The sequence below is a fragment of the Balaenoptera physalus genome, assembly GCF_965194825.1.
Source record: "Balaenoptera physalus genome assembly, chromosome: X".
Classification (NCBI taxonomy): domain Eukaryota; kingdom Metazoa; phylum Chordata; class Mammalia; order Artiodactyla; family Balaenopteridae; genus Balaenoptera; species Balaenoptera physalus.
The window spans coordinates 16,429,679-16,452,462 of NC_138903.1; the positions used below are offsets into that span (position 1 = coordinate 16,429,679).

Below are 22,784 nucleotides of genomic sequence, written 5' to 3' on the forward strand. Positions count from 1 at the left end.
GAGAGTGCTAGAGAAAAGGCTTCATGAACATGGTGGAAATAAGCTAATTATAAAACAATAACTGTCGGCTAAACACAGATCCAACTGTTGCTGAATTTTAAGTCCAGTTCGGGAAATGCAGTACCAAGCTGCAAGAAAGTACAAGTTTAGGGCTTCCCTGGTGGCGCAGTGGTTGAGAATCTGCCTGCCAATGCAGGGGACACGGGTTCGAGCCCTGGTCTGGGAAGATCCCACATGCCGCGGAGCAACTGGGCCCGTGAGCCACAATTACTGAGCCTGCGCGTCTGGAGCCTGTGCTCCACAACAAGAGAGGCCGCAATGGTGAGAGGCCCGCGCACCGCGATGAAGAGTGGTCCCCACTTGCCACAACTAGAGAAAGCCCTCGCACAGAAACGAAGACCCAACACAGCCATAAATAAATAAATAAAAGAACGTGAATTTCTAAAAAAAAAAAAAAAAAGAAAGAAAGTACAAGTTTAAAGGCACAAAGATGGCAGATTGGCTTGACAAGTAACTGAAGCTGTGAATAATGATGGGAATCACTCCCTTGCAAAGTGCTGTAGGCACCTTCAAGAGCAAGGGGACTGGACTGGCTCTGTCGCTTAAAGTTTATGTTCGATGTAGAGGTCTTTGTAAACAACGCAGGTGATAAAATTCAAATGAGATCTTGTCACAAAGTAGAAAGAAGAAAGGCTACACTGGATAATTTCCTGCCCAGAATCCTTTCGTAGTACATTTGGGGAGTGAGGGGAAGAAAGAGAAAATCATATTTTAAATTTTAAATAAGCCGTTTTTGACACACCATGTAAGGCTCAAAATAATACTCTTTCTGTGCATAATATACAGATATGCAATTCAGCTAACTCCTCTGAATGGCTTGGTAATTTTATTCCTTAATCTTTTTTTTCTGAGGGTAGAAAATGCTACTTTTCCCCTCAATGAACACCACTGTGGACCAAGGCTGCTTTTAGCTTGTGACTCACTTCCTTGAGAGAAATAGGTAGTGTCTCCGGAGATGAGTGCTGTCGTGATTATTAAGAAAATACATGAAGTATAAGTACTGTTATCCTAGAGAAGATTAAGAAGAGAACTTAAGTACAAAAACTACAGTAGTTAGGGAGTTTTTAAGACAGAAATTATTAAGGGTACTGATTCAATTCCTTGATATATCCAAAGAACGTTTGTTTTCATCTTAATCTGCCATGTAAGTCCTTCATGAAAAATAATTTTGCATCTGTAGTTCTTTTTTGAGAACTCAGCCTAAAATCTGCTAGAGAAATTTTGGAACTAACAGAATCTCTATTCTAATTGAGTGCTGCTCAGACCATGACTTTCTATATATTAGGAAGATAATTTTGTTTTTAATAATTAATTGAACTATTTTCAGAGTAATTCATTCCCTGCTTGCATTAACTTTAATGAGAGTTTCACTTTCCATCTGTGTGACACTTGTTTGACTTATTTTACATTCATCAGATGATTCACTCTTTTATGGGACAATTTGTGTTTTAACCAATTCACATTTTTAATTTTAGCCAGTTAAGGTACTGGTTATACCAAATAAAACCCATGGCAATTTAGGTGATTTTCATCCCTAGGAACAGGACACTCTTATAAATCCTTTGAAATTTGACTTCCAGCCCGGAGAGCAACTCCCTCCAGAGATGACTGTGGCGCGATCTTCCGTTAAGGAGTCCTCCAGAGAAGGCACCTCTTCATTCCATGCACGGCAGAAGTCTGAGGTCTGAATTTTCTAGAGCTGCTACCTTTTACAGTAGAACATGTCTGTAAAGACTGGTCACTCAACACCATTACAGTCTATCTTTTAAGATTTATTCGTACCCAATCTCCCACAGATAATTCGAACTGGCTTATAAAGTAAGCAGTTTTCCTCATGCCATAATTCTGAGTTTTCTCTTAAATAGATCCCGGAGTAAATTATAGATCAATTAGGCACTGTTCTACGTTCACAGGCTACCTCATTATCTCTCTGTTGTTTACTTTTTATAAACCTATTTTTTATCTCAGGGTGGAGCGTATCATGACCCCCACTCTGATGATGGCACTGTCCCCAAAGAAAACAGACACCTGTACAATGATCCTGTTCCGAGGAGAGTTGGCAGCTTCTACCGAGGTAAACCCAGCTCCTAGCACCCATCAGGGTCCTCTCTTCTCTCCCCCTCACTACACATCCAGGCTGCACTCTCCCCTACATTTCACTGCCCTGACTTCCGGTAAGCGTCATTCTTACCTGCACTACTGCCTTCCACCTCGTCTCCCTGCCTTGGTTCCTGCTGTCTTAGTTCAGACCCTTGTGGCTTCTGACTTGGGTACTTTGAGTAGCCTCCCAACTGCTCTCCCTATCTCTAAGGTCACCATCAAAACGGTCCCTGGAATGATCCTTCTGAAGCTGTGTTCTGACCACACCACTCATTCATTCGATTAAGTCATAACATATATATTTTAAAATTTATTTATTTTTGGCTGCATCAGGTCTTAGTTGTGGCATGCAGGATCTTTCTTTGCGGCACACAGGCTCTTCACTGCGGCGCGGGGGCTTCTCTCTAGTTGTTGCGCGTAGGCTCCAGAGCGCGTGGACTCTGTAGTTGCAGCGCGCAGGCTTAGTTGCCCTGTGGCATGTGGGATCTTAGCTCCCCGACCAGGAATCGAACCTGCGTCCCCTGCATTGGAAGGCGGATTCTTAACCACTGGACCACCAGGGAAGTCCCAAGTCATAAAATATTTATCGACGTCACTTGTATGTCTGACACTTCTAATTTAGAACGTCAGTGAACAAGACAGCCAAAGGTCTCCACCCTCACAGAGCTCACATTCTCATGAGAGAGCAACACTAAATGTAATAATTACATAGAGCAGTAAAAGATAATAAATGCTACAGGGAAAAAAATATAGCAGGGCAATCCATTGCCTCCACCCCAGCCCCAGTCCTCTATCTCTCATCTGCTGAGAGTCCTCTGGTGACTTCGCATTGGCATCAGGACAAAATCTGAGTTCCCTAAGATGGCATTCTAGACTTTCTGTGCCCTGGCCCTTGTTATCCTCTCCAGCTCCTCCTCCTCCACTCTGGTGCCCAGCCGGTGGGACTCACACAGGCCGTGCCCTCCTCTGACCTGAATGCAGTACTCCCCCTGCTTGGACAACTTGTTTCTGTCCCTTTTGAGATTCTGCTTTGAGGTCCTCTGCAGTGTGATGGCTCCCCTGCCCACCTAGGTGAAGTGAAGTGTTTCCTCTTTTGTTCCGCCCATGGCCCTCTGTCTCTAACATGACACACACCAACCACATGGTACTGATTCTTTGTTTACATTTCTCTCTCACAAGCTTACAAGGCCCTTTACCTTTTCTTCTTTTACCCTCATTGACTAGCACACTGCCTGGCAGTTTCATAAATATTTGTTGATTGGATGAAAGAAAATCTTCAAGTGTACTTGCATGACCTTAAAAATGTGCTTTGATGTTTGACAACTATAACAGATGTTTCAGTGGCTGAATGGATTTAGGAGAGATTGAGAGAGAAAGGTTTCACCTTTAAGGAGCTATGTAGTAATAGAGTGGGAGCCCCCAGGAATCCCCAGCCCCTAGTGGTGAGACTGGCAGTAAGCCCACTCGGTAAGCCTCCTGAGTCCGTGAGGCTCAGCTTCTCAAAGCCTCCTTCAAGGGTCACCGCGACCTTCTACAGCTGCCACATCCACATTGCCCAGCTTCTCGTTATTCTGTTGATCTGGGAGGACAGCTGGAAAGGGCAGGAACTGGAGGGTAACACGGACAACCGCTTGGTCATTTTAACTAGGAACCTGAGCTAAATAAATGCATACAAGTGTTATGCAGGACCTAATGTATATTGAATGATTAGGCTACTCTGTTCCCTCCTAGCCCAACCTTTGAGAAAAGAATAAGGCATTGAATATGCCTTTTGATGCATTTATTATTCTTTTTTCTGATGCCATGGTTACTTTAGAACCTTATGGGACTAAAACTTTAATTCAGATTAAAGTTAATTAAACATGGGACTTCCCTGGTGGCACAGTGGTTAAGAATCCGTCTGCCAATGCAGGGGACACGGGTTCGAGCCCTGGTCCGCGAAGATCCCACATGCTGCGGAGCAGCTAAGCCCATGCACCACAACTACTGAGCCTGCGCTCTAGAGCCCGCGAGCCACAATTACTGAGCCCGTGCACCACAACTACTGAAGCCCGCGCGCTCTAGGGCCTGCGTGCCGCAGCCACTGAGCCCACGTGCTGCAACTACTAAAGCCCGCGTGCCTAGAGCCCGTGCTCCACAACAAGAGAAGCCACCCAATGAGAAGCCCGTGCACCGCAACGAAGAGTAGCCCCCATTCACCGCAACAGAGAAAGCCCGCGTGCAGCAACGAAGACCCAACACTGCCAAAAATAAATAAAAATTTTTTTAAAAAGTTAATTAAACAAAATATTGTACTGTACATATAAGCAAAAGTCTTTTCTTCTCTCACTGTGAGTTTTACTTCCAAAGTGGATCATACACGTGTTATTTCTATAGATGTCTGGAGAGTATACTTTAATATTAAAATGTTAACTAAGTTTTCAATTAATTAATTAGTCCTTGACCTCTAGAAACACAGTTTTATTTTGATTGCAAGTGAATTAACTTGGTTACTATCAGCAAAGCCCCTCATAATCGACTTCACTGTTTGGCAGGTAGAACATTTTTATTTTAGAAAGTCCAGAAATAGAAGGAAAAGATTTAACTAGGTGAAACTTTTGGAGACATCGCTTATTTCAGTCATGCTACTAAATCTAACTGGATGAAGATTTAGTGGTATCATTGAAATGACAGATTTTTTAGTATATTTCCCATTTTCAGTCCTGCTGGCCAAGAGTCAAGTAATATGGTGTCATTTGTCTTTATATACAGCCTGTATATTCCTTTTGTGATGAAATTTGCAATATGTTTTCATTTATGGCCAAGCTTAGAAATTGATAGAAAAAGATAATACCCACCCACCCCCCAAAGAAAAGCAGACAAGTATTTACTCACATACATTGTGGTTTGTCTTTTTGTTTATTCCTGGATTAAAAACTTAGAGAAAAATACTATTTTTGTACAAATAACCAAATCTCTTTGGAATTGAGTTTAAAAAAATATAAAATTGATGCCACCTCCCAAGTGGCAAGGCTTAAACTGTAGTTTGTGTATTCCAGAACACATACTGTTAAGAATCGCTTCACACTAAGAATAGATTTTACGTAGTTGGGTCTATGATGTAAGAAAGCCTCAACTTAAAAGAATGTCAAAACAGGGAGATGGGGATCATATTCATACTTTTACATCTCCTACGATATTCTCCAGTTTATCAGCTGACACATCAATTTATGCCTTGAATATATATTGCCTGGTGTTAATTGACCCTTGCAAGTTACTGTCATAAGCAGTTGGGGGTGGGGGGAATGCTCCCTGGAATGCCTCCAGCCTCAGAAAACGTAAGAGTTATATGAAGGGCAAATAAGGATTTTGACTTATCCTTTTGTTAGTTTATTTTGTTTGTGTGAGAGAAAGTGCAATAGAACAACATGAGAACTGCTTTAACCAAAAGAGTATATCAGTGGCTTACTTTTTCTTTGTTCAGTGCCATCTCCACGTCCAGATAATTCTTTCCATGAAAATAATGTGTCAACCAGAGTTTCTTCCCTACCATCAGAAAGCAGTTCTGGAACTAACCACTCAAAAAGACAACCAGCATTTGATCCATGGTGGGTATTTTAGCTTGTTTTTACTCTTCTTTTTTCTAACTGTAGATTTTAGATTTCATAGAAATTCTGGATAAACTTTTTAGCATTCTTTCCCCTGCTAGGCCTTTCTTTCTAAAGAGAGATTGTTTAATAAGGGAAATGTGATTTGTCATTATTTATAATAGTTTCTTTCATGTTCACCATTTATATGAAATACCATGTAAAAGAAAGAAAATATCCTGGGTCAGTACATACCTCATAAGTCTTCCATCGCCTTCTTCTGACATGATTGATGTCCTTTGCTGTCTTCTCCACTTGTTGCTGTTGAATCATGTAGCAGACACTTTGCTTAGCCCTTTGTGTGCACTGTCTCACTCAGTACTCACAATCAGCCTTTGAAGTAGGGGTGTCTCCCACTCTCCAAATGAGGAAATGGCAGCTTAGAAAAGGTAAGGAGCCTGCCTGGTGCTGAACAGCCAGAAACAGGGAGGAGGGAGCCGGGATCTAGACCTAGATGCATTCTGACTCCAAAGCTCGTGTCCTCTACTTCTGTGCCACCTGATTTTCATTCAGGGTGAAAAGAGAGAAATAGGGGAACAACCCTTCATGCTACCACAAAAATGTACTGGTAGTCAGAGGATAAAATGATGCGCCAATTTTGCTTATCCTTTAATCTTTGTGTCATGTGTAATAAAAATTTAAGGAGAATTATAACATACATCAAGTCTCATTAGCAGATCTTGTCTTGGGGGTAGGACTATTTTTTTAATAATGTAGACTTTATATTCTCAGCTGCCCAGAAAGACTTCCCAGAATCTAGATGTGAGGAATGTTTATGTATTTCATAGAGCTGCTAAGTTCTCCACCAAGAGAATAAAATGGTGCCTCATTGTAACTCACTGAATTGAGAACGAGACCAATCTGTCAGATTCCATCTCTGCTGTTTGCTGCTAGAATTCACACAATTTGGACCCTGTTGGCAGGGTTATATCAAGGTTTCAGTGTTACCATGCCCTATGCGGAAAATAACTTACTTATTTTTACAATAATAAAAACGGTTTTCTTAAAGCTATAAATACTTTTTCTTTTATAAGCACACTTTATATCTATCGCCTTATTTATAAAATGAGAGTTTTAACATCAGTGACTCAGAGGTTAGACCCTGGAAATAGGATATCTTGACTAGTGTCACCTTTTGGCCATGTGACCTTCAGCTCTCTGCCCCTCAGTTTCCTTGTCTGTAAAATAGGCTAAGAATATCACCTCCCTCATCGGGTAAATAGGATCATTAAATGAAGTCAAACATCAAAGGCATCTAGAGCAGTGCCTGGCACCGTTGTGACTTGTTAACTTTAGCAGCCATGGTTTTTGCCATTAATGTTCTCTAACTTCAGTATGACTTGCCAGGTGTCTCCTCTCCACTTACTTTGCTGATGAGCTTCAGTGCGTTCTTTCTCCGTGTAACGGTAGACAAGATCTATACATTAACCTGAGAGCACAGGTACAACTTCTTTAAGTTACCGGCGTTGACAGTTTTCAAGTGTGGTTTTGACAAGCCGTGAGAATAGTGTCTAAGTTGTGAGAACACAGAAGTACAGATGGAGTTGTTTTTCGTCTTGGTCATTGCATGATGAAGTGGTGATGGTTTAAAAGTGCGTCGATTGCATGTTAACATAGTCCTATGAAAATTAGGTAGGTCAGATTAAAACTAAATCCAAATGTGGGATTAACAGTCTTAACAGCATATTGTTTCTGTCTTTTTGATAAGCAGTTTAAGTAGAGCTTGTTTAGACCTGGATATGTGTAGAAACCTAACAACAATTGTTTTAAAAAAGAGGCATAGTTGGGATGCTGACCTTTAGATAAGTCTTCATCAAGTCATCCTTACTCTGATACTGCTGTTATGAGGCTTGAGAGAATTCCAGAATTGCCAGGGATGAATTGGCTATATTCTTTTGTTCTTACTACCCCTCATGATAATGCTGCTATGATAGTTCTCCACGCATCATATCTAACTTAGTCTAAGTCATCCATTAAGCTTGACTTGTCTTGGATTTTTTTCTTGAACAATATCTCTCATTGGTTCACCATATTTATATTTGAGAGAAATGCCGTTTGATAACTGTTACAAAAACATGAACAAACCATGGTGACATAGTGAATTGCTGTTCCTAAATTATCACTTACCTAAGAGCAGTCTGTTTCTCCTTGTTAGTAGTACTTCCATTTCTTTGGAGAAGAGGATATTTGTACAGTGTCCACATTTCTTGCAATGGAAAAATCAAGGTACTATGTCATACTTTAAAGTGATAAATGGATAGTGTGTAGTATAATATCCAGAGCTGTTATTCTGGCCATCCCAGCTGTCCAGAATCCAGTTAAGAACAGGGAGATAAGCCAAAATATTTCAGAACAACAAAAATAGGGTTAATGCAGTCAGATCGATCATCTTTACTAATGGGAAAACACCTCCACCCTCCCTGTGAGCCTGTTTATTCTTCTTTTATGCACAGTTCTAGCAGTTGGCACTGAGGTTGTCAGGCAAGAAATAATCCCAGGTAACAGTACAGTGTGCAGAGGGAGAAGGATCCTAAACAATAGCTGTAGAGAGAAGAGGGGTATTTTTGCTTTTTCTCAGGCCCCAGTGGGAAAATCATTTCTAGCTGTATGGTCTTGTACATAGAACAGATATCCATGTAGAGTATATATCTTTAAAATAGGCTGCTCTTACTTTCCATAAAAAGACAAAGTGTTTAGAAAGACTGCTGTCAAAATTGGGTTAAAAATTGACACTTAAATAGTAAACCAAATTAATTAGAAATCCCAGTAGTTGAGATAAGTGAAGAATTGCTGTCACTCACTTGCACAATCCCAGGCTTTCTCTTCTTGTAAAGTTATGAAGACATTGGTATCCATTATTACTTGTCATGATAATTCGCAGAATTATTCCTGTAGAATTAGTCGCTGACTTCCTACTCTCAGACATTAGCCGACCCACCCTAGTCACACTGGCAGGGCGGGAGGGTGGCAGGGAAAGTGTCACAGAGTAAGCGTCTCTCCTCTTCTGCGCGCCTTCATGCTGCTGCTCTTGGGGGGATTATGCTGGCGCTTCCTGGCCCTCCGTCAAACCTGTGGGTCTCTTGCCTTGAGTCTGTGAGCAGCTTGAGGTCACACTCCTTGTTTTAGTTTTTCTCTGTATCTCCAACACCTAACACAGATCCTGGTGCATACACAGTACTCTGTAAGTGTTGGTTGGCTTTGATTCAGTCAGTTTTAATTCCTTCCTTTTTTTAGGTGAGTCTTTTGAATTCTCTTTCCTCTTAACCCCTTATGGAAGTAGTAGCTGTTGTGGTAGATACTGTTCGAGTCCCATGACTGTTCAGGAAGGAGACTGTTATTGTTAACCGCCCCCCCACACCCCTCCCCCATCATCCTCACTGGCCACCCCACCCCCCACTGTGCCAAGTGACTAGCTAGGTGGTCCTTCTGAAAGCTCCTGTCCCTGTGATTTATGTGATCACCCACTTGCCCTTCTCTTGTGCTACTCCTCTTGAAACCATCTGTTGCCTGTACAGTTAGTTAGCTCAGCTCAGCACACACTGTTGACCGTACCAGGTAGAATCAATAGCAGGGTCCAGAATTCACAAATGAGATTAAGTCATGCGGCTCACTCTTACCCTTTGGGTGCACTACTGGTTATAAATGTTCAAGTCTTTTCATTCATTTGTACAGCACACAGCTTTTTAGGTGCCTGTGTTCCAGGCAGCTTCTCTCCATCCCTGAGTCTCTCTCACAGGCTTTTCTCCCTTCTCTTTCTCTGTTAATTCTCTGTATGTGTATGATTCAGTGTAGCTTCTCCCTCTCTTTGTCTTTTCCCTCTCTGTCTCCCTCTCTCTCCCCGACTGGCACTCTTTCTTTCTCTTTGACTTCCTTTTGTGTCTTTTGTGATGCATGCATACTCATGCCTTACTCCTAGCTTTCATCCTCTAGTCCAAGGGTAATTTATTTTCTTTTTTGCTTTGGCCCCTGGAATCTTTTCCCACCTGGATCTTGGCCCTACCGCCTCTCTGCAGCTCCAGTTTGAGGATGTTTTCCTCATCATTCCCCTTTCCCCCTGGGCTCTAATTTATCCAGTGCCTCTGAAGAGACCCTGCGGAGAGTCTTTGATTCATCCTCTGTGTTTTGGGGACACAAGGAACTGCAAACACCGGGCTTTTTGTCCTGCTGCTTCTTCTCTTTCAGTACCCTTCCCCCACCCCACCCCCATCCTCTCACTTTTATTTTATTGGACAGACTCTTCTTCCTACCCAAACCCTGCTCCTCCTAGGACTAGTGTCTCAAGCCTTCACTTCCTCTCATGCCAACGTTAACATTCTTACAGTAACGCCCATTCCCATCCTGAGATTGTGGTCATGATGAATGTGTCCCCCTTAAAGATTTCCTGGGTTGGCAGAAAGCACTTTAACTACTGACCCTCAGCAGACCTTCGAGATTTTGTTAGACTTTAATTCTGATTAGCAAAAACTTCTACCTGTTAATCTGAGTACTCTGTTGTGCTTCTAGGTTATGTGCAGACCCCATTATGGAAGGACATAAGTAAGCTATATCATAAGCATATAATTCTTAAACTTCTGGAAGTTACAGAACATTAGGAATAGTATTGCTGGTTGGACTAGATGCTCTCTAAGGTTCCTTTCAATTCTAAGAGTGGTGCTTTTGTGATTCCAGCAAACTACTTACACTGTTCTGCTGTGTTCTGTAGAACCCTCACATAACTGAATGCTGTGGCCTAGAATTTAGTTTAGGTCAGTCTGGCTTTAGGCCCCATCCAAGGGTTTCATCTCCTTAATCTCAACAGTACTTGTCATAAGAAACTTTGACCGAATAGGCCCAGTCTGTCATTAGGATGAGAGTGCTTTTTCCAGCACTACAACACTGAGTTTAAAGAATCTTTAACTTTTCCCTATTCCATTCTCACTCATTCCATCATGTCTGAAGTTTTTTAGCTTTCAAAATTTTAAATGCATCATTCTGAGTCCCAATGCTAATTATTTTATTGGTTGTGTTGTATTACAAAACTTTAACTTGCAGAACTTGGAACTCTCTCGGTGAGGTTTAAAATTGCAGGTCCTAATGAGTTTCAAGAACACTTGAGCTTACAGTACATGTTTTTACTTCTTTGGTATTCCCATTAACTTTTAGGTCAAACACTTAGGAAGAAATGACCATTGCTGCTTCAAACAGTCATGGTTTTTACTTCTTGTTTTTTGTCTGTTTGTCTCTCTCTCTCTCTAAATTGTTTCCCTTGTGATCTTTGATCATGAGTTCGTGGCTTTTCAAATGAATTTTGTGTGGTTTGTAAAACCTTTTTATTATATCTGCAGTACATATTTGTTGTTGAAATTAAAAAGAAGTAACAACAAATCACCAATAATCCTACTACCCAGAAATGATAACTATTAAGATTTTTAAAAATTTTCTTCCTGCTTTTTAAAAAATGTGTGTATATATACACATATATGCCTTTTCAAAAAAATACAGTTGGGCTCATATGATGTAGAAAGTCTTGAATCCTGCTGTTTTCACTTCATATTATAGTTGGAATATTCCTTCATATTAGTGAAAAATCTGTGAAGATGTGATTTTTAAAAATAGCTTCATGGTGTTTTCTATCATGTGGATCTGTAACGGTTTGTATAGATGTTTTCTGCCTTCACACAGGTTTAATCAAGTAAAGGATGCTGGTTTGCTCATATTTTTTTAGATGTTCTGGTAACTTTACTGTTCAGTACTCTAAAACCATAAATGTGAATGAATTCTGTCACCTTTAATGTTTCTACTCTTGATTTTGGGGAATAGCTAATAGAAGGAATTCAGTCATTTGAGAAAATGGTTTTCCACAGTCATCTAGATGTTCAAATTCAAAATAGGGCCCGTGGAATGTGCCTTTTTCAAGAATGACACCATTCCAGTTGTTTTTTAAAGACCATAAATTAATTTAAGTAATATAGGGCCTCTGTTGGGGCTTCCCTGGTGGCGCAGTGGTTGAGAATCTGCCTGCCAATGCAGGGGACACGGGTTCGAGCCCTGGTCTGGGAAGATCCCACATGCCGCGGAGCAACTAGGCCCGTGAGCCACAGTTACTGAGCCTGCGCGTCTGGAGCCTGTGCTCCGCAACAAGAGAGGCCGCGATAGTGAGAGGCCCGCGCACTGCGATGAAGAGTGGCCCCCGCTTGCCACAGCTGGAGAAAGCCCTCACACAGAAACGAAGACCCAACACAGCCAAAAATAAATAAATAAATAAATAAAAATTAAAAATATATATATATATAGGGCCTCTGTTAACATACAAATAGTCACCTTCTTGGGGCTGAGGTGTCTTGTTTACTCTCTTTTAATATCTCCTATTTGTATTAAAATACCTGGTGGTGTCAGTGGTATGAAGCTTAATGTCGTTATTTTCAGTTAGAAGCTTTTTTTCCAGAAGAGTGCTTTGTATTAAAGCATTCATCCTGTCTCCATTTTTTCATACCTTATCTATTTTTTATTTAGTTTTAATAAATAGATATAAGATTTTTATAAAGGGATTTTCCAGTTTCAGGCAATTTTTACTTTTATTTGTAAGGTTTCTGTAGCAGTATTGATTTTTTTATTTTTTTTAATGTTCAGTACCTTGGCAAGCCACTAATAATGAACTTGTTAAGCTGGTTTTTAAAAGGTAAATAGAAAAATGAGGATACTGAAAATATTTCTGTTTCTCTCAGAGGGTTACAGAAAAGCCATCCTTCAAAGTGTGTGCTTTTCAGACTCTCTAATTCTGAGGTTTTCAACAGCATGAAAATGGTCCTGCAGCATAGTTACAGATCATTTGTAATAATGCTCAAATTGCTAGTTCAAGTGAGCCTTTGCCAAAGGCTAATCATTAACCATGGTTGATGAGATTCAGTTCCTTCTGTGCTTTTTAGAGGCTCTTTACCTATGTGCTTGATTCTTCATGGCTATTTGAACCTGGTGTCATGCATTTTTAGTCTTCATTATATTTGTCATATAATGGCAGGAGAATGATTGAAAGGTCAATATGATAAAAATGTCTTCCCATTTAGGAAAAGTCCTGAAAACATTAGTCATTCTGAACAACTCAAGGAAAAGGAAAAACAAGGTTTTTTCAGGTCAATGAAAAAGAAAAAGAAGAAATCTCAAACAGTAAGTAGATGGCCAGTTTCTATTTACAGTGGCATCCGTATGAGTCTACATTAGTCTGTGGGTACTTTACACTTTGTATGTGACAATCAAAGTGAATTATTTTCTTATTGAGACTTAACATGCATATACTGTATATGTTTCTTTCTCAAATTCTATACAACTATCCTCCTCTCACAGAGCCTTTTCTATGTTCAACAGAATCTCCAGGAATAGAAGAAATTTAATTTGGATGAAAGAGAATGCTTTAACCCTTTCTCAATAAACATCTTATCCATGTGGGTTTATATTCATGTAAAAACTATGAAGCTGCAGGATTTATTTCTCTCTGAGGGTTAAAGATACGTGAAAATTTAGGAAATGGTTTTGGTTTGTGTTTAAATCTTAAAATTCTTAACTAACCATCGTTCATTATGGAGAATAATAATATCAGATAACCTGGCTGGTTATCTGATTCCCATGTTGACAAGTGCATTTCTGGGCTGCCTAGTCACAGACAGGTCATAGTATTTGACATTTCAGGGCTTGCTTTAGTAGGACATGTTTACCTTGTGATTGAACTGTGAAATGGAATGAGTCTCATTTCCTGAGAGCTCTCCACCTGAACCGAGGGCTGGCTGCATGGAACTGTGCACGTCACATCACTGAACCAACCAGGCAAGGATTCTGCTGGTTAGTGATGTGAGAACACGTGGGGAAGCCAGGCCTCCAGGCCAGCAGGAACGTCTTCACCCACACGAGGCGTTCTTCCTCCTTTGCTTTATGACACCTCTGAGACTAGACAAGGTTGAGTCAGCCATTTTAAATTATTTTGTTTCTAGTTTTACTTCATACATGATTGACTCTCGTTTATTTAAAAAGGAAAAAGGCATAATCAAAATGACCTACTCAGATGGACTTCATTGATTTCATCTCTTAAGATGAATAGATTAGACTCAGTTTTTCTGAGGTCTGTTTGGTTATGAAAAGTCTAGGATTATGACTCAGTGGTGAGTAAAGATGAGATAGATGATAGTAAAAAGGAATATAATATTTGAAGTAAGGATTTAATAAAGGCCTTCCTAGATTACCTTTCTAGATTACTCTTTACTTGCTTGTTTGTTACATTTATGATGTCACTATAATATAAATATGAGCTCATTACAGAAAAATTGAGAAAAAAATGATCATTTCTAATCTCACCACCCTATCACAACTAGTATTAGGATTTTGGTATATTTCCTCCTAGCTTTTTGGCCTGTGCATATGTTTATGGAAAGAAGGTGTTTTTTTAGTTTGTTTTAAATAATAGTAGTCATTCTAGTATAATTTTGTATTCTGGCTTTTTAATAGTATTTCTGTCACACATACACACAATATGCTCGTTACTACACAGATTTTATTATCTTCATTTTAATGGCTGCATAATATTCCTGAAATGTTTATTTAGAAAAAAAACAAAACCTGCCTATATGGCTAACTGAAACTCACTTAAAGTAGAAGGTCCAGTCAAGATGTCACTTAGTTGCATATTAACTACATATGTTATTTAGACCAGATGAACAGAATAGACCTGATTTGAAGTAGAGAAGCTTAAAATATGTAAAGTGCTAATAAAACTTATATCATCATCTGTGGAACATATTTATCCATCATGAACATTAAACTTAGACTACCTCCTCCTACCCACTGTTATTTTTATTTCGAGTTTGTTTTTGTTCTTAACCTCAGGCCCGTAGCCATTGTGGGGTGATTAAGTGGAAGAAAGTAGCAAGGACACAGGAATTGAAGGTGTTTTTGTATGTAGATTTAGCTTTTGATGTCTGCCTTAGACCGACGTTAAACCTGCGGCTCACCATGGCATGAGTCAAGTATGTACATGTTGACTGACTATTATTCAGGATCTGGTTCAAATTTTAGATGTTTAAATAGTGTAGAGTAGGGTAAATAGGAAATTTACTATTCTCTAACATACTCTCCACTTGAACTTACTTTTTTTAGGGTTTCATACTTTTAGTTTTTGATATGTGAAGCAACTGCAAAATATCTCTGCACAGGTCACAATGACTTAAGCCTTCCAAACCAAAAGTTGTTTATACCCTCTGCATTTTTTTTAATTAAAAGAGGAAAAAAAAATGTTTAAAGGACTTTGATATCTAGAGTAAGATTTCCAAAAAGCACTCAGCATAGTACTTCCTGGCAGACCTCAGGCTCCCAAGCTTGACATTGTGTTAACTCTGCCTCCTTCAAATGAGCATTGGAACAGAATTAAATTTAACTTTTTTTCACTCTCTAGAACTCAGCAAAAGGAAACTAGGTAAATGAACTTTGAAAGATTTAAAGCATTGTGGCCTTTGCATAAGATTCAACAAAATGGTAATCTGATACCCAGTGCACAGAGAGAAGCCTCTGTGGGTCCTAAATCTAGTTTAACCCCTTTATTTTGCTAACTGCCCAGGCAAGTTGTGACCTGCCCAAAGTTGCACAATCAGTTGGGAGAACGGGAGGTGGGTTCTCCTGAATAGTAGGCCTAGCTCAGTCCCTGCCAGGGGCCCACTGGTGCGGAGCGCCTCCGGCTACTTGTCTTTTTTTTTTTTTTTTTTTTTAATTGAAGTATAATTGATTTACAATATTATATTTGTTTCAGGTGTACAGCATAACGATTCAGTATTTTTGCAGTTTACACTCAAAAGTTATTATAAGATAATGGCTAGAATTCCCTGTGCTATACATTATATCCTTGTTGCTTCTCTATTTTATTTTATTTATTATTTTTTTTATCGGAGTATAGTTGATTTACAATGTTGTGTCACTTTTTGCTGTACAGCAAAGTGAATCAGTTATACATATACATGTCTGAGGGCTTTCTTGTGGCCTCCTTAGACATGCAAGTTAAACTCTTCCTGGATCCCTGTCTTGGGAGCAGGTAACCTTATGGGCTATTTTACTCGAATGTCTTCATACACACCAATAAAAGATGATCTGAACACCTTCATATACATTCTGGTTCTCTGACAATTGAAATATCCAAAACAGGGAAAAGTCGTGCCAGAAAATCATTCTGTATTGTAAAGATGCCTGCTTTGACTCAAGCAAATCTGGAAGCCTCCTTGGGAAATCTGGCTTCAGTTCCACATTCAGACAGTTACATAAGCCCTCAGAGCATATGGTGACTTTGCCAACGTGGTAATTTTACCCTAGTTAGTATCTCAACTGGTAATCATGCTTCAGTTTAAAGATTGAACTTTCTGTTTCTTCACTTTTGTGGCGTATTCTGAATTGTGCCAGCTATTTTCCATGGGGTGAATACTTCTCACAGTGTAGAACCAGGCTTCTTCCTCAACGGTAGAATCCTGCAATATTGATATATTCCTCTTCCAAGTGATGTTTTCTGGTTCAAGAGTTGACCACGTTCAGAAAGGTTTGCGGTGTCTTTTTCTTTTTTCCTAATAGGCAGGCAGATTACATGGTAGATTATTTAGTTGCTTAAGTCCTCTGGCAATTAGGAAAAGATTGAAGTTCATCAGTAGCCCTTTAAACATAATTCTTTGTAACAGTCCTATTTCTGATAATAAATAAATAAATCCTTAAATGTTTTGTAAGCTTAATGTGAATATATGTGTGTGTAGGTCTCTAGACACATTCCTGCTATAGGTATTGAGCCTGTCCGAATGTTCTTTATATACACAGAAGTTTCTACATGTCTTGAATTTACATTATTGGCATCTTCATGTCCAGGTGAGGAATGGCACAGAACCTCTCAAGTTGGGCACACAGCACAGAGATTCTTTCAGTGACTGTTAATATTTAACAATTTGAGGGCATCCAAGGGCTAGGAGTTTCGATAAGAACACCTTCTTTTTTTTCCTTGGCAGTTAGTTTATTTGTATCTTATATTGCAGACAGATTCCACCAACGGGGAGAATCCAAGCATCAAGAAATCCCTCTTTCCTCTTTTTAATTCAAAGAATCATTTAAAGCATAGTTCTTCTTTGAAAAAGCTTCCTGTAGTCACTCCACCCATGGTACCCGTTTTTACGTATGGTAGCCCTGAAAACTGCTCCAGTAAACTTGTTTTACTGATGACAACAGCATGTCTTTTATTTTCATGGGGTCATATTCTCTTTGTGCTAGTTAAGTACCTGAGCCAGTTCCATAAATTCACTGAGATACAAATTCTTCGACATTCTGGATTTTCTGAATCAGTTAAGGAGGTTGAAGCGTAAAAGACTATTAAACAAACAAACTAGTGAAAGGCTAGTTTGGGTTGTCTGATTAGCCAGTTGTTGGCAGACAGTATTCATAAAATCCCTCATTTCCTGTAAAGAATTTGATTAACATTTACAATTAACAAATGTCTTTTGGTTTGGCTCACAAAGTTTGTTAACACTTGGTTGGCAGTTTGTCTCTTTGAAACCAAGTGAAATTGACCAAATTGGGTGAGCTTGCAGGCTCCATGAAAAAACAGCTTCTGTTAGTTGGTGATTTGCTCTTTCCTTGCCTGGCTCTAGCTTTTGCTGGTCACTTAGTTGAAGGCCAGGGCTTTTGCACTCTCCTCTGTCCACCAGAATCGGTGAGTGGACCAATTGCATTCGTCTGGAATTTGTGGCACAAATTTCTAGCACTCTCATAGTGCATAATGCTAGACCCAGATTTACTGGGTAGTGTCTTGGGAATATGATTCAAACCATACTTTCTCACTTTGCTATCCTTAAAAGCTTGCTAGACTTCTTTGGCACCACCGAACACAGTGTGTGGATCATTTTCCCAGCAGGAACAAATTTTTGTTTTATTGAACTGGTTCATAACCTAACTGCAATATGGAATGAGGATACGGCAGCAGTTCCTGGTACAGCTCAATTTAACTGCTCTCTCTTACAGCGACTAAAACTAACAGCATGGGAATGCTTTGAGGGTTGAGGTTTAACAAAGCTGCATGACATCTGCCAATTTTTCCTAATGCAGGGAAAATTATTAAGAGGGCAGCAGACTTTAACTAGCATCACTTGCATTGTGAACATTGGGAGAGTTTTGATTTCTTTTTTTATTGAGTCTTCTTTGGAGGGGAGGGGGTTGAGTTTTGGTTTGGTTTGATTTGCTTTCGTTCTCCTCTTGCGTGTGGTTGCATATCCTATTTAGGCTTACTGGTGTGATTATTGAATCCTTGTCCATATTCTGCTCTAGGTGCCCAATTCTGACGGCCCTGATCTTCTGACATTACAGAAAGCCATTCACTCTGCTAGCACCCCAAGCAGCAGACCAAAGGAGTGGCGTCCTGAGAAGATCTCTGATCTACAGACCCAAGTGAGTGGTGCCTGCATCACTCCTAGACTCTCAGACTCTGCAGTGACCGGTCTCTCCTGAAGAGAGGACAGGGTTGAGAAATTTAGCCTCTCAATGTTACAGCAAGGCTGAGAGTCTCCCCAGAATATACCCTCAGAAATAGCCAGATGCATCTTGGGAGTCCGGATGAATGGAGAAAAAAAGCAAGCTTCTATTAGTCTTCACCTGCAGGTCGGGGGAGGACGATTAAGGGGAATGAATAAGATACGGTTCCAATCCACAGAAACTCTGCAGCCTAGGAGGGAGAGAAAATTCACAGATGACCATGATTCATGGTAAAAGTGAAGCGTACCATAAAATGTAGGGGAGGGTAAGAGGAGGTAGTGCGAAGATTAAGGGTTCGTTAAAGGTGGTAGCCTACAAACTGCGCCTTGAAAGACAGATATAATAAGCTTTCTAAAAGACTGTTTAAGCTTCTGAAATCCATACTAGTTTTGATAGAAAACCGGCAAACATTCGCATTAGGAACTGCATATTAGAAAGTATGTATAGTCACGTTTCTCTGCCATAATGGGGGAATAAGCAGAAACCGAATCCATAAATTTTTCAGGTAACTGAGGTCTTATTATCTCCTTGAAGCAAACTGTTTTGATGGAAATTTTAAAATAGTGTATCTTTTCAGCATCCCATAATGAGCATAGTAACATAATCTAACTTGTTTTTCGTTATATTCAATATATTATAAATCTCTTATTCCTCTGTACTGAAGTTTCTCACAACCCTCATGAGCTTTTGAGGCTGTAGGGTTACATGTGCCTATTAAATGTTACTGTGCCTATAAATGACCATGCATTTCTGTGATTTGGAGGAGGAGGTTCTATTTTATAGGTTTATTGTTTTCTCTCTTTAACTATAAGCTGTTACTTAGAGCTGCTGAGACGAGCTCCCTAAATTTCAACTGTATTTGCCCAACCATTTATATTTTCTGCTTCTAACATAATATTGGCTGGAGGAGCGAAGACAGTGTAGAGAACCAGATATCCCAGTTATTGGACGTGTACCCGAACTAAAAGCACAAGGCTCTGAGTGAGAGGGCCTGATGTTCTATTCCTCATTTATTTAAAAAAAAAAAAAAAAGAGAGAGAGAGAAAGTACAGGGTTTTAGAACCTTCCTTGTGTAACCACTTCTTTTGCTGAGAAGCTCTTTTCAGGCAACTTTATATCTCCATCTGAACTATTGTGATTGTTCAATAGTTACATGTGGTCAGGGCTGTAAAAATCACCAGGAATGACCATGGAGGATGCTTCCCCAGGAGCGATTTCTACTTGAGTCAGTGCTCAAGAAGTAGCCCCTGGATTTCAATGCCCTGTTCCTCCGACTCTTTAGTATTTCTTGAGATTATCAACATTTTACTTTGCTGAGCCCTTAAAAGCCTTGAGGCCCTTGAGGATTGGCAGCCAGAGGTGCCTCAGGCTGGGGCTTTGGCCCACGTGCCGGGGTCCGCGGTGAGGGCCTTGAATGTCAGGGTGCTTTCCCATGCCTCTTCTGACGGTGACCCCATCAAGCCTGATAAAGAGGAAAGGGGCGTGAGTCAACTTTGGCCAGTGAGGAGCCTGTGGGGCAGATGGCTTCTGGGACCCTCCCTCCTGTTTTGAAGTGCCCCCCACAGTGCAGCAGCCCATGAGGCCCAGGTCCCAGGCCCACAGCAGACAGGCTGTTAGGAGTCGAAGGCTTCCTATGAGTGAATTGTGTTTTAGAGTCTCTAGGGCTTTTGCTTATTTCTGTGTGCTTTGCATTTTTAGTGCCCAAACTTTACCTCCCCCTCAAAACAGTAAAAAACCAAAAAAATGATAAAGTGCAGAAAGGGAACATTGGGATTTTGCAATGCCAAGGGAAAGGGAAAATCAGGGAGATAAGAACAGAAGGGGGTACACGATCTTTAGCCAAGTATGTTGCTACCTATTGAAACATTACATTTTTTCAGTTACTCTTGCCGCTAGATATGGTCGAATGGCTGAGTTTTAGCAGGTGAAATCTAAGTGGCAGCTTTATGCGGAGCTGTTGGGAAGGAAGTCTTCTCGAAAGGGAGAAGCACATCCCTTCTTTTGCTTCTTCCTGATGGTTGGTGCATGAGACCTCCCCCCTCCCCCCCATAAAGATGGGATGCAGCCAGATAGAAGGTGCCTAAGCCTTTGATCAGTCACCATACCAGCTCTAGATTTCTTCTACGTTTCTAGGCTTTTTCATTAAAGAAAAATAACTTCAATCTTGCCTGAAAAAGAACAAAAGAACAGATAAGGCTGGACTGGCCCGTCCTCCCCCACACCCGCCCTCCCTGGCTCCACGCAGTCATCTCAGGTCTGTGCTCCGTTTCCTCCCAGCTTTCAGGTCTACTCTAAATTAAATCCTACATGCACCCTCATCTTTTCTTTCAGAGCCAGCCATTAAAATCACTGCGCAAGCTGTTACATCTCTCTTCAGCCTCAAATCACCCGGCTTCCTCAGACCCCCGCTTCCAGCCCTTAACAACTCAACAAGCCAAAAATTCCTTCTCAGAAATTCGGATTCACCCACTGAGCCAGGCCTCTGGTGGGAGCAGTAACATCCGGCAGGAGCCAACACCAAAGGGCAGGCCGGCCCTCCAGCTGCCAGGTCAGATGGACCCTGGTTGGCACGTGTCGTCTGTGACCCGGAGTGCCACAGAGGGGCCTTCCTACTCTGAACAGCTGGGTGCCAAGAGTGGGCCAAACGGGCACCCTTATAACAGAACAAATAGGTCCCGAATGCCAAATCTGAATGATTTAAAAGAGACAGCCTTGTAATGTGTGCTGGAGTGGGGGTGGGGGGGAAAGGGACAATCCGGTTAGGAGGGGAGGGGCGGGGGTGGGGTGGGTGGGGAATGGGCGGGGCCGGGGTGGTAAGCCAGTATTTTCAGCTTTATCAAGGTGTGTGCAATATTGTATGTGTGGAGCCAGCTGGCTCCTCACGGCCACAAATGCTAGTCAGGGATCTTAGAGCCCCAGGAGTTCCTTAGGGATCGCCAGTCCCCACGAGTCTTGTGTGAGAGTGGATAGTGTGCAGCTGAGGAAGAAGACAGTTTTGCCAGGTTCTCCCCCTTAGGTTCCAGCTCTAGTGCAATCGCCGTTGAACTTGGGAAAGCCAGGATGTGTTTTGGCACTGCAAGGGATAGAAAAATATGTGTTGACCGATGTCCTTACCACAGATTTTTTTCCGCCTAGACTAAATGTGGGGTTTATTGTAATCCAAGAGTATCCCTTTGAAGGGTTAGCAGATGAACTAACTGTATGTCTTAAATTGTTTTCTAAACTTCCATATTTGATAGGGTTTGTAACATTTATTTATAATTAATTAATATTGTACTGTTACAATCATACCTTTTCTGTTAAACGTAAAGTTATTTTGAGCTGTTTGGAACATTGTGAAGCAGTGGGACAGCTACAGTAGTTTCTATAAAAACTAAACAGTAACGTTTATATATTGCATCAGGAGTATTTTATTCTATATATAAATATATATATGGTAAATATCTGTCTGTTTTATAAATATAATCATTTAAAGAAAGTATCGTTATGACACTATCTGCCATATTTTTATACATTTGTGATATGAAGTGAGTATTATACTTCTAATCAAGGGAGTTGAATTGTGGCTGCTCGTGACTGTAACGGTAGGAACCTTGCTAAACTTTCAGGCGCCAGCGGCAGCTTCTAGACACGATCCTTGGTAGCAGACGAGATGCAGCATCTCCTTCTGAACCCACAGGGAAAGAAAGTTGGCTAGGCCAGTGAGAACTCCAGCAGGCCTGTTCCGTCCTCACACATTTGGCTCCTCTTCGTGTCCAGGGACGTTCCTTGCACCTGAGGGGAGAACAGATCCAGGGTTACTCATGGGTCTTTGTAGAGAGAATGTGCTCTTCTACTTAGCATTAGTGTAGGGCATAGACCAAAGATTTGCCAGTGAACATTCCGAGTTGCGAGGTTGTAAAAGGTATCTGCAGATCTTGCAAACCAGCTCTATGCTCCTGAATCCTGTGCACTGTACTGGAGACTCTTGGCTGGTAGGGTGTGAGATACATGTGTGGCATTTCTATTTCTAAATGCTTTTTTTGTTATCGCTCTTTCCAATATATTTAAAAGGCTCCTGAAGCAATTCCAGATGTAGAGAAAATTGCTGTACTCATCTTCCTGAGACAGTCCATTTATAACAAGTTTATCATGCACATCAATAAACACACATACGCACACACACGTGGCCAGAACAGGACTTATCTTTCCCTCATTTGATCTCCTTCAACTCCCAAGTTATTCCCACGTATCATCAAGGCCTTTGGCCAACAAGGGTCGTAGCCCCGCGTTTCTGGGCCATCCTTGACAGAAATCACCTCAATACCATCATCCATCAAGAGTATTAGATTTTCGGAAGTAGTCTCTTAGCAATAATATTTTTAAAGGTCCCCTCCCACCCCTCAAAGAGGTAACTTCTCAGTATTTATTACTTGTCCCAGGATTGTGAGAGTATCAGCCCCTGAATCAAGTTGGCTATAATTGAAATCTGCTGAGTTACTGTTCCCCTCC

At 40.8% G+C, this 22,784-nt stretch overlaps 1 protein-coding gene across 5 annotated transcripts in view; it reads left to right on the forward strand.

The window, feature by feature from the left end:
* The window catches only part of CDKL5 (cyclin dependent kinase like 5), a 187,423-nt gene extending 166,400 nt beyond the window's left edge, over window positions 1-21,023 (forward strand). For 2 of the 5 annotated variants that reach the window (XM_082446993.1, XM_082446992.1), the window contains 7 exons: window positions 1,641-1,742; window positions 2,029-2,134; window positions 5,624-5,747; window positions 12,830-12,929; window positions 16,808-16,930; window positions 18,090-18,209; window positions 20,625-21,023. In XM_082446993.1, coding sequence (XP_082303119.1) covers window positions 1,641-1,742; window positions 2,029-2,134; window positions 5,624-5,747; window positions 12,830-12,929; window positions 16,808-16,930; window positions 18,090-18,209; window positions 20,625-21,011 — 1,062 coding nt within the window. In that variant the 3' untranslated portion in view covers window positions 21,012-21,023. The other 3 variants (XM_082446994.1, XM_082446995.1, XM_082446996.1) reach the window with 2 other exon arrangements.
* The last annotated feature ends 1,761 nt before the right edge of the window (window positions 21,024-22,784 follow it).